The sequence below is a fragment of the Danio rerio genome, chromosome 21, assembly GCF_049306965.1.
Source record: "Danio rerio strain Tuebingen ecotype United States chromosome 21, GRCz12tu, whole genome shotgun sequence".
Lineage (NCBI taxonomy): Eukaryota > Metazoa > Chordata > Actinopteri > Cypriniformes > Danionidae > Danio > Danio rerio.
The window spans coordinates 13,272,501-13,285,000 of record NC_133196.1 but is presented as its reverse complement, the minus strand read 5'-3'; the positions used below and the strand labels follow the sequence as shown (position 1 = coordinate 13,285,000).

At 36.0% G+C, this 12,500-nt stretch overlaps 2 protein-coding genes across 3 annotated transcripts in view; both read right to left on the bottom strand.

Moving 5' to 3' along the window:
* Positions 1-12,500, bottom strand: part of gtf3c5 (general transcription factor IIIC, polypeptide 5) — a 678,526-nt gene that overhangs the window by 130,087 nt on the left and 535,939 nt on the right. The window lies entirely within an intron of this gene.
* dcaf12 (DDB1 and CUL4 associated factor 12) overlaps positions 1,093-12,500 on the bottom strand; it is a 26,732-nt gene continuing 15,324 nt past the window's right edge. Inside the window, exons 5-9 of one of the 2 annotated variants that reach the window (NM_001077580.1) lie at positions 10,871-11,064; positions 10,719-10,784; positions 7,117-7,279; positions 6,852-7,030; positions 1,093-1,545 (exon numbers count right to left, since the gene is read on the bottom strand). In NM_001077580.1, the coding sequence (NP_001071048.1) occupies positions 1,387-1,545; positions 6,852-7,030; positions 7,117-7,279; positions 10,719-10,784; positions 10,871-11,064 (761 nt within the window). In that variant the 3' untranslated portion in view covers positions 1,093-1,386. Of the gene's footprint in view, positions 1,546-5,649; positions 6,631-6,670; positions 7,031-7,116; positions 7,280-10,718; positions 10,785-10,870; positions 11,065-12,500 lie in introns of those variants that run through there. The other variant, XR_012396581.1, reaches the window with a different exon arrangement.

The window sequence follows — 12,500 nt, the reverse complement described above, 5'->3', positions numbered from 1 at the left end:
AAACTTTTATTCATTTTCTTTTTGAAGAATGTCTCACGTTGCTGTTCTCTTGCTTTTTGTTTTGTTTTGATATTGTACAATTTCTTTTTTTCTTTACACTTATTATCTGTAAAAACATTCAAGAAGTGTGTATAAAAAAAGGGCACCACCAAAAGAATGACGGATCAGTCCACTCACACACACGCACATATATCCTCTGACATTTACATAAATTGTACTCTCCCTCTATTAGAATCCAAATATGTATACATTTACATTTATATATATATATATATAAAATACATTTTAAAAGTGATGGTTAATTTTCAGCTTAATATAATATGCCTGTTATCGTGTTCACCGTACTAGCAATTGTGACAAATTCCATGAATAATTGTGTAAAACAAAACGACAACAAAAATAGAGAGCCTAAACAAATTCGATCTGCAACAAGTCTTTCACAGAAAGACTCTGGAAAGGCAACAATGTCACACAAAACTGCCCAGCCTTGGAGCAGAGAAGAGGAGGAAAAAGCCACAATCCTTTCAAATATGATTGTACCTGAACGAACGTCATGAGTGCTAGTGACGACGAGCGTACAAAATAAATAAGACGTCTAAATGTTACAGAGGGGAAAACGGCAATCTTGATGTGAATGTGTGCGTGAGTCAGTACAGAATCAGCAATAAAAGAGGCATTCTCCAAGATACCTCAAACAGAACGCAAACGGTATCTGTGATTTCCTAGAATCGTCTCTCCCTGACATTATTTTGGAAAACATGAATGGGGGGAAAAAAGAAAAAGAAAGAGTCTTCACCGTCTGCTGTCCGACTAGTGTCCATGTTTTCTCTGTGCTCTTCATATTAGCAGTGACTCTAGCACTGTTCATTCATTTCATCTCCAAGATTCACCTCCAAATGCCCGTTATCAGCCTTTAAGGATCCACAAAGTCAAATCAGTCCACTGTGAGCCAGAAAAGATGGCCGGGTTTTCTGAAAACGCACACTGCAAAACAAACTCAACACGCCATGGTTTGAACACGGCAACCTTTAAAAGCAAAAAGTAGAAGCATTAACAGCAAACGAAACAACAACATAATGCCCAGAGAGACTGTTCAATATATTTTGTATATTTTTACACCGTTCCACAGTTCTCAAAGGTTCAGGCTGCCGATGTACAAGCTCCAAATAATCCGACACCTCTCCTTTACTTTTTTTCCCTCTCACAAAAAAAATAAAAAACAAATGTGGGAAAAAAAGTACAACAGGCAAATGAGAATGTAAAGACGAGCACAAAAGCGGTTGAGCTCCTGAGTCTGTAGAGGGTTTGACTTGGATAGAAGCTAAAGATAAGGATGTAGGATGGCCTGTGTGTGAGAGAGTGAATGGAGGAGGGCTGATGGGAAGGTTAGCTCCAGAGGCCGGCGTAGTTTCCGTGTAGGCCCGAACACAGCGGGCCGCCGGCTACGAAGAGCTTGGTGCCGGAGTCGTCATAGCAGTGCGTGTACACAGCGTTCGGGAACGAGCGGATGTCGGAAAAGTAGCTTCTCCACGTTTCGTCGTGATTCTGAAAGAGAAATGTGGATTAAGACTGATGTTTTATTTATGACTCTGAGATTTACATGAAGTATAAAAAACATTTAATTCAGTCATATAAAAGAAATCATTTAGTGTTTAACAGAATTGTCATTAATTCCTCATCAACTTGTTTCAAAAATATTCTGAAGACTGTTGAAGCAGCACTTGATTTCCATTGCATTTTCGGTGTATGTCAATGGCTGTTGGTTTCCAACATTCTTCAGAAAATCCTGTTTTGTGTTCATTAGAAGAAAGTAAGTTTCAAACCACTAGAGGGTGAGTAAATATTCATTTTTGGGTGAACCACCCCTAAAATAATGTATTTCTATGCATTTACATCTATGATTTATGATATAGACTAATGTCTAGTCAGTATCAAACTGCAAGTAAGTCTGAATGTGTTACATGTTCATGAAAAGATTCATTAAATAAGCTAGATAAGATACAGATAGACATATAGATAGACAGACATATAGATAAACATATAGATAGAATAACAGAATGATAGATAGACATAAATAGAACGATAGATAGACAGACAGATCAATAGATATAATGACAGACAGACCGATAGACAGAATGATAGAACGACAGAACGAATGACAGAACCATAAATAGAACGACAGATAAACAGACAGAACGACATACCGATAAACAGAATGATAGAACGTCAGAACGATTGAACGACAGAACGATAGATTGCCAGAACAATAGATAGAATGACATGATAGAATGACAGAACGATAGAATGACAGACAGACCAATAGACAGACCGATAGATAGAACGACAAACTGACAGACAGAATGATAGAACAACAGAACGATAAATAGAACGACAGCACCAATAATAGATTAAATGACAGAACGAACGACAAAACAGAACTAAAGACAGATAGAACGACACAGAACGGACAACAGATAAAAAGAACGACCAAATGACTGATAGAATGATAGACCAAAAGACAGAAAGAACATCAGATAGACAGAACGTCAGACAGACCAACAGACAGAATGATAACATGACAGACCGATAAGCAGAACGATAGAATGACAGACTGATAGACAAAATGATAGAATGACAAGACTGAACGAATGACAGAACAAACGATAAATAGAACGACAGAACGAATGATCGAATGATAGAACAGCAGAACAAACGACAGAAAGAACGTCAGATAGACAGAACGACAGATAGAATGATAAAACAGCAGAACGATAGATAGAAAGACAGACTGATAGACAGAATTAAAGAATGACAGGACGGAACAAACGAGTGAACGAACAATAAATAGAACGACAGAATGAACGATCGAATGATAAATAGAACAGCAGAACAAACGACAGAAAGAACGTCAGATAGACAGAACGTCAGAAAGAGCGACTGACAGAACGATAGATAGAATGATAAAACGGCAGAACAATAGATAGAAAGACAGTGATAGACAAAATGATAGAATGACAGGACAGAATAAACGACAGAACAAACGATATAGAACTAACGACCGAATGATAGATAGAACAGCAGAACAAACGACAGAAAGAACGTCAGGTAGACAGATCGTCAGACAGAACGATAGATAGAATGATAAAACGGCAGATTGATAGACAGAAAGACAGACTGAGACAAAATGATAGAATGACAGGACTGAACGAATGACAGAACAAACGATAAATAGAACGACAGAACGAAGGATCGAATGATAGAACAGCAGAACAAACGACAGAAAGAACGTCAGATAGACAGAACGACTGACAGAACGACAGATAGAATGATAAAACGGCAGAACGATAGATAGAAAGACAGACTGATAGACAGAATGAAAGAATGACAGAACAGAACAAACGAGTGAACGAACGACAGAACGAACAATAAATAGAACGACAGAATGAACGATCGAATGATAGATAGAACAGCAGAACAAACGACAGAAAGAACGTCAGATAGACAGAATGTCAGACAGAACGATAGATAGAATAATAAAACGGCAGAACAATAGATAGAAAGACAGACTGATAGACAAAATGAAAATGACAGGACAGAACAAACGATAAATAGAACGACAGACAGAACGACAGAATGATCGAATGATAGATAGAACAGTACAACAATCGACAGAAAGAACATCAGATAGACAGAACGTCAGACAGAATGACAGAAAGACAAACAGGCAGACACTTTACTAGAATCATTTAAAAAAAAAAACCTGAGTGATATTTTTGGATTTATTTCCAAACACAAGAATTCAAGCTTTTTCAAAAATGCGTTTGAAATAAATCTTTGATGCTATCAAGGTCATATTTGACCAAAAATAATGTGAAACACGATAAGCATTTTCTATGATAAATCCCTGTAACTACAAAGCTGAATATTTTGTTCAAGAAGAATTTTTAATCAGTTGAAAAGTATTAATTAATAAATTAAATTACACACAAATGCTTTAATTCTTAAGGGTAGTGTATAATACATGCAGAGCAGGGTAATGTTCAGCTCTGGACAGAAAAACCTGATGTGTGGAGTCCCCGATATTGACTTTATATTAGGCAAATTCTTCAATTTGTAACAAAAAGGTGCGACCAAAGTGGGTCAATTAAACCAATCAAACAGTAGTTTTACTTCAGTGTGGCCTTGTTATTAATGCAGCAGACAGCATTTCTGCTTAATGAACTTTCACATGGTTAACAGAGACTGATGCTGCCGACAACCCCCTGCTCCAGTAAGCACTTTACAAAGAAGCTTATATAGAGACTTATTAATTCAGAAGCATGTCCAAAAAAAAAAGACAAAAGAATAGTGATATTACAAGTAGAGCAAGTCAGTGTTAAAGTCCCTAAGACGGTTTTAGCGCCAGAATTCATTTAAAACTGCTACACTACTGAAATATCTAAACTACTGTTCTAAAGTTTCAGGTTAGCATGACTTTTCTTTAAAAACAATGAATTCTTTTATTTATCAAGGATGCTTTAAAGTGATCAAAACTGACAGAAATGACATTTAAGCATAAAACAGCACAACGTGTTTTCAGCATTACTATTAATAATAATAATTAATTAATTTTTTAGAAACAAATAAAAATATTAGCATAATTTCCAAAGGAGTATGTGACACCGTAGACCACAGGTTCTGAAAGGGCCGCAGCTCTGCACAGTTTAGTTCCAACCCTAATTAAGCACACCTGATCAAACTAATTGAGTCCTTCAGGCTTGTTTGAAACCTACAGGTAAGTGTGTCGGAGCAGGGTTGGAACTAAACTGTGCAGGGCTTCGGCCCTCCAGGAATTGAGTTTGACACCTCTGCCGTAGACAATTCAGCTTTGCCATTAGAATGAAATACATTTTTATTAATGCCACTTCTGTATTCATATTTGCTCTATAAATATTCTATATAACAGGGTCCCCACTCTCTCATGAACAGCAGATTCAAGGACTTTTTTAAAAGCACCATTAATTTTAAACCAAGAACATTTGTACTTCATACCCCAGCATATGTAGCGCTATGAAAGCCCTTTGCTAAATGTAACATTTCACTAGCACTTAATACCTACATTAAAAATATCAAAGAACTTTAATACAATTTGTTGAATTCAATACTGGTAATATTCAGAAGTGTTCTCTGAAATATTGATTAAATGTGCATTGTGTGTCATTGTTCTTGTGCAAGATATAATAAAGAATTTCTCAGTGTTTTTGTTCAGTTTCTTAATCAGAACAGAGCAACTGTTTAAATAACACCATAAACTTTTAATTCAAGCTCGTTCAAGAACCCACGTTTGTTTATCACCACTTTCCAGGCCTTGAATTCATGTCTCAAATTCAAGCACTTTTAGGAAGAGTGGGAACCCTGTATATAGGCTTTAAATACTATTAATTTTTCATATAATTTTAATAGTATTACTGCATATTTAAACAAATAAACGAAAAAACATTCTGAGAGTAATAGATTTGTCAAACACTTCTATAAAGTAGTACATAAAAAAAGTAAGAAAGAAATCAATGAAAAAACTTTATAGGTAATTCTTCAACTACGGCACTTTTATGTCCTTCGATCATATTACCAAAAATATATATATAATTTTGTTCAAATTCCTTTTTCTTTGTCAAACTAATATTAAAACCTACTTTATTTTTTTTTTACCACCTTACCACCAGTTTTAAACTTCAACAATGAAAATAACATTTTAAAATATTATTTATCTGGTATCTATTAATGTATCCTAATTAAGCACTGGTGAAATAATTTAAATATTTTATAGTTATTAATGTGTGACTATTATCGATATTATTTTTTGGACAAAAATATAGCTGTCGCACAGTATCAGTATAATTTCCACCACAACACTGTAATGTTGCTTTAAAAAGTTTGTGTAAACGATTATTTAGGTGGTTACTGTGAAAATGAATAGTGCCATCTGAGAACATGTTCAAGATGGAGGGAATTAAATTTTTTTTCACTTGAAGAAAAATCAAGGTAAAAACTGCTTGATAAGGAAATACATTTATTCTACGTCATTTCCAAACATGTTGTACCTTTAAAGATGTTTTTAAAAACCAAACAAAATTAAGGCAAATAAGAGTGTTTTGTATACATGAAAGGCTAGTATCAATTCAAAGACAATCGGTGAGGCTATTTTTTATTTTTTTTACAATAAACTGTTGAAATGTCATTTCCACCACTGTCATTTCCATCACCACACACATTTAAAAAATATTTAAAAAGTTCTCATCACACATTAAAAGTGTATTCACCATGTATATGTTAATGCTCTATTTAATATACAAATTCAGTTAATTTATTTTCTAATAAACTCTTTACCAAATTTATATTAAATTTAAAAGAGTGTGACAGGTGTATAATTCAGCATACAGCTAATTTATTTCATTGACAAATGTATAACTATTATATATAGTGGAAAGATTGGTTAAACTAGATACAAGAATGATCTTAGACGATGTTTGTCTGCCATAATTTATTTCATTTTGAAAAATAAGCTGTATATTGAGATGTGGTGGAATTGACATTAGTTCAGTTCACGGTGGAAAAAAAAAAAAAAAGTTTCTCTTCTTATCTAAGTTTGTCCTCTTACAGATCTTAAAACTAGACAAATTGTTTAATCTACGAGGCTATGTTACTTTAACTTTAAACAAGTTTTTTTACTCCACTTCACATGGCTAAAAGTGCCCGTAGTTGAAGAATGGCCCTTAAATTATTTATCAAAAGTGCATATAATGTCTAAACTAATATACATAAACTGCTTGAGGTCTAATCAACATATATATTATTAATTTAGACAATCTTACCAGCCATCCTCTTCCTGTGGTGAGTTTCAGGATGCCCTCTGCAGTGCGATTCCGGTACCCGCCGGGTGTGCTGGATGGGCCATCCAGAAAACGCTGGGCCCTGATGTCATAGAAGAGCAAGGAACCCTGACCAGTGCCTACCGTCACTATGTGTTCATAGAAGCTCACAGAGCGAATACCTAAAAAGACAATCAAATATGGCTTCAGAACTTTGTGTGAATCATCTTTTCAGGGGGTGACAAGTGAAATGAAGTAAACGTCATACCGCTGCCACGCTCTCTGGAGCTCACGGATTTGATGTTCTGAGAAGATTGCCGGGGGTCGAGGAAGGAAACGTGTGCCTGAGAACCGACTGCATAAACAGACCAGTCCAGCCCGTAAGCCAGACAAACATTCTCCTTACAGTAAGGGAGTTTTGTAGAAAGCTCCTGAAAAATCACAGAACACAAAATAAGATAAGATAAGATGTGCATTAGTGCATTAGTGGCCACCCACTTTGTCCTGTAGTATTACAGCCAACAGCAGACCAGGTCAGGTTTAGCTTTTTTGACGTAAACATGTGACCATCTACAAAGAGACCCAGCAAGTTTTTTTGTTTTCATTAAATCATCTATATGCAGCGGCACAGAAACCAAATATGAAGAGGCATGAATTCACAAAACATGCATTTACGCAGACCATTTAATAAGGCATACCTTCTTTACACTGAGCAGACACAGACTTGCTTCTATAGACATGTAAACATAGATGTATTGGATTAAACCATAGGTCTCAAACTCAAGTCCTAGAGGGCTGCGGCTCTGCACAGATTTGCTCCAACTTTAGTCAAACACATCTGATCCAAATAATCGAGGTGTTCTGAGGAGTCTACAACCCCTTCATTAGTTGGATCAGCTGTGTTTGATCAGGGTTGGAGGAAAACTGTGAAGAGCTGCGGCCTTCCAGGAATCCAGTATGAGACCTATGAATTAAACAAAGCTTAATTTGGGTTGTCAGCGAAAACCTAATAGACATCTAACAGCAGTACAAAATTAGACCAGTCATCAAATTGACATTGAAAATGAGTGTGTGTAATATAGGGGTGTCAAAATTAATCGTTTCTTCAGTGCACCGCGATGCAGACAATTCGGTATCGGTTCAGTAATAATCATAACCGGTTATTACTGACGTCATTCACCACATATGCGCTCTGTCGCAAGGAAGGCGAGCGCGAGTATTTACAACACTCTAACTACTTAAAACTCCTAAACTGTGCACAATTTCACTGTGCGTGTTTGCTGGATCAGTCTTTCACTGACATATACAACAAAAGCCCCTATTTTACTGAGATCGAGAAAATGAAGGTACTCCATTTCTCTCTCGCTCTCTCTTACACACACACACACACACACACACACACACACACTCACACACTCACACACTCACACACTCACACACTCACACACTCACACACACACACACACACACACACACACACACACACACACACACACACACTTTTCTTCTCCTCTCGGCTGTTTTACAGCATTACTTCTGGTTCTGGATAAAGAAAAGAGCGCTTGTCTGCAGAGTTTTCTCCACCGTGTCTATCATACATCAGCTGTGAGATCGCCGCTGCCACCTGCCGCTCAGTGTCACTCATCTGTGAAGAGCGCAGCATGCAAGAGCCAATCACAACTGTTTTTGTTGAGGGTGTGACCAATCAAAGAGGTGTAAGTGAACTAGACATGGATCAAAAATTGAGCTGGATATTTATATTTGTTTATATTATTTGCTAAATGCTCGTGTTGTTTAAATGTACAGTTTATATATCGGACTGTATTAAATGACAAAATTGTATTACAAATAATATATAAATATAAATATATTTATACATTTTAATACAAGAACTGCTGCTGTGAAGAAAATATAAAACTGTTTATGAAAAGCATTGTCAATGCACCGTGATGCACCCAAATATTGAACTGAATCGAAGGCGTGATAATCGTAACTGAACTGAATCGTAAGATTAGTGTAGGTTCACAGCTCTGTAATATGTCTACTTCATGACTTGTATAAGTTTGGACTATTGCTAGACCAGTAGATTTTCATTGACAGCACAAATGCAGTCTTGTTTTAGCCAGGACAACTATGTTTAGACGACTATTAGATAGAAATAAAAGCAAAATAGCTTGGTTGGAAAGTACTTGAATTATGTGAAGCACACTGATGATTTTGTGATTTGGTTTAAAGTCTTTTAAAATAAATATATTTAAGTTTAAGTATCAGTGTGTTAGTCCTAATGCTGATGATAAACAGGGTAACTTTGAGCAATGTTGCTGGGCAACTTTGGGAAATCATGCCATAAATGGGCAACCAGGTGAGACATGGGGTAACAAATTAGGACAATGGGCTACTGATACAATATTCTTTCCCATTCTTAGTAGAAAAGTAGCCAAGCAACATAGCCCAAAAAGTTGCCCTGCATCAGCATCAGGATATCTATAAGCTGGTGTGCTCCAAAACAAAATTCTCATTTAGAAGATATAAACATCCAACGCTTGCAGTTGGTCAACGATTATTTTTTGTCATCTTTGTCATTCTTCAGTTTCTAATCAAATCTTCTGACCGAACAAATGCTCTACAGCAGTGGTGCTGTCAAGCCTGTTTCTGAAAGAGCGGTCACTTTAACTCAGACAGTTAGCGTGGTAGCATACTCTGTGAACCTAACCTGGTCAGGAGCAGGTCTTATTCTCTAAACTCTGAGTTTCTATCTCTCTCTTCCCCTTTTTAAAGAAAGCAGTATATTTCCTTACCTTAGTTATTGCTTACATTTTAGTCACACAAAGAATAAAGCTACGAGAATGGCTTGTCCTTTTTGGTAACATTACAATTAGACTCAATACCATAGTTTTTATTTTTACCATTGATATTACTGCAAAAAACAAATAATCAGCTTAAATTCACTGACCTTCAACAGGAAAATGTACTTTAGCTAGAGTAATAGGATTATTACTCGTTCTAAAAACTATTTTTTAGTACTGCTTACACTCAAAATGTCATATCAACCTCTAACACTTGATGAATGAAAAAGGCAGACACACAAGTGCACTTTTATACGTATTAAAAACTCAATTTTAGAAATGTTATCTGTAATGTAAAAGTGGGAACCTTAAATTAAACATTTCCACTGAATGTTAAGGTTATATGCATTGTTGTTTGGTGAAATTTGTTGTAGAAATTATGCAGTAACCTATTTTATGTAATTTAATGCAATTACATTTGAAATAACTTTAAAATTACAGCCAATTCCCCACTTTTTCCAGTGAAAATTCAATGAACGTCACACGTTGCATCACTTATTTTTTAAATAAAAAAAAATGCTGATCTCTTTTTTAAGATGTTGCCAATGTGACTCGTAATATCTGAGCTCCATTGAAAATGGCTTTTTATAGTCGCGATGTGCGTGCTTGAGTTTTCAATCTCATAATAAATTAACTCAAAGTTTAAGTTTAAACTCTGAGTTGGTTGAACCTTCTGACTGAAACAGCCCCGTTGACTTCTATAGTGTTTGTTTTTCCCATTATGAATGTCAATTCGTACCCATTTTTAACATTCTTGAAAATATCTTCAATTGTGTTTAACAGAAAAAAGAACTTTCTAGATATGCAAATGGTGATAAATTTTTTTTTTTTGGGTGAATTAACCCTTTAAGCAAAAGATTTACCTAATTGAGTCAATCAAAAATTTGTCAGACTTGTATTATGTCATTGGTGGCTCTTCACGGTGCAAATCTACGAAGCAATTTGCTCACTGGGAGTGACTAATTGGTGGAATCATGGGTAATGTAGTTCTTCTGCACAAATATTTAGCTAGTAGTAACTGTACCTTGGACAGGTTGTCTTCTGCCTTCCACAAATGGAAATATCCATCTAAAGAAACGGCTCCCAACTCCTGGACGAAAATAAGAATTGGAGAATTGAATAACGCACAAAGACAAAGTCAATACAGAGTCGATACGTTCAAGGACAGCCGCTGACCTTATGGCTGTTGTTGAAGGCCAGTGCGCGCACTTTGCAATTGTAGGGGTGAGTGTATTCTTTCGGGATGTCCTTAAGAGCCCGGTGAGAGATGTGGGAGTAACCAGGAACACCTTCCACATTCTGGCGCTTCTCAGCCTGAGACAGAACGTCCTCTGAAATCTCCCACAGACCCATGGAACCATCACGAGATCCTGCTCCGGGAAATAAAGCAGTCATTCTCTTTTTATAGAGCTGTACTAAATGTGTGCAATGCATAACAGATAATGTAGAATACAACACAAAATAAACCCCACTTAGGAAGAAGAGAGGTCTTATTTATTTAGCGATGGCTGGCTGGCTTTTCATGATTCTGCCTACACACAGTAATGTGAAGAACAAATAAAGAATATTAAAGAAAAACTGCATTGGATGTCTGAGATAAAGTCAACTATACAGAAGAGCAGACATTTTACTATAATAACTGACTACAGGCATCTATTCCACATAACAAGGTGATTATAAATTGATATTAAACCAGCTCAAGTTTAACAAGCTTAAAGAATCAAAAACCTTTCTCTGTTTGATAGTGAAAAACTATGCAAAATGGCAAAATCCCATTCATGTGATCTGATGAAAAGCATATATGATGATTTGTATGAAAGTACAGTCTAAACCTATATACATAGAAACCATATTTCGGAGGCATCTGGGATGAACCATCACACAGAAACATGTATTTCAAGTATTGTTTGGGAGAAATGGACGTTGTGTCGTGTGCTCCGGACCAAAAAAGAAAAGGATCATCCAGACTGTTACCATATATTTATTTGAATAGAGGATAAAGAACACTTAAGCTCATTTATTTAACCGAGGACAGCAAAAATGCAGTAAACTGTGGAGCTAAAAATCTTCATACAGCAGACTAAAAGCCAACAATGGACTTTCAGGCAGGAAATGAAGCAGAATGTGGACGTGCTTTGATGCCTTTACATATTTAGCATTTTTGGGCTGGTGCTAGTCATACTGGGCACTATTTTGACGATCCATGCGGAAAGTGCAAAGAGCAGGGCACAAACGCATTAAGGGCGTGTCAGAATCCACTTTTGCTAATATAAGGACGGAAAAATCCACTTTGCGCCGTGGCACATGGTATAAAAGGGTTGAGCCTATTGAGTTTCATCTCCCATTCTTTTTAAGAGTTAGTTGTGTCGCGCCATGGTGCATTTGCTATTTACATGACGACTTTCTAAGTAGAAAAACGGAGCATTTTGCTAGCAAGAAAACAGTTAAACAGAGAATCTACAGCATGAGAATTAGAGATAAGCCAATTCTCATTATCTACTTTCACAGACATCAATTAGCCTACAATTCATTAATTTAGTTTGTTAAGCGCACAGATTTTTCAAAACTATTTCTAAATTAATTTCTAATTTCCAGCAATCGAATAAATGAACAATAATAACGAAGTGTAGTCAAACAACTGAGTTATAACCAAATACACATGCTATGCAATATTTAGTCTAAAACCTGACAGGTGGGCAAATCTAAGCTTGTTTTTAATAAAACAAATATAAATATTGATAAAATAAATAACACTGCTGTATTACGAAAAGTGTAAGCGAGGCGCATAACTAACGCGCTCTGCGCT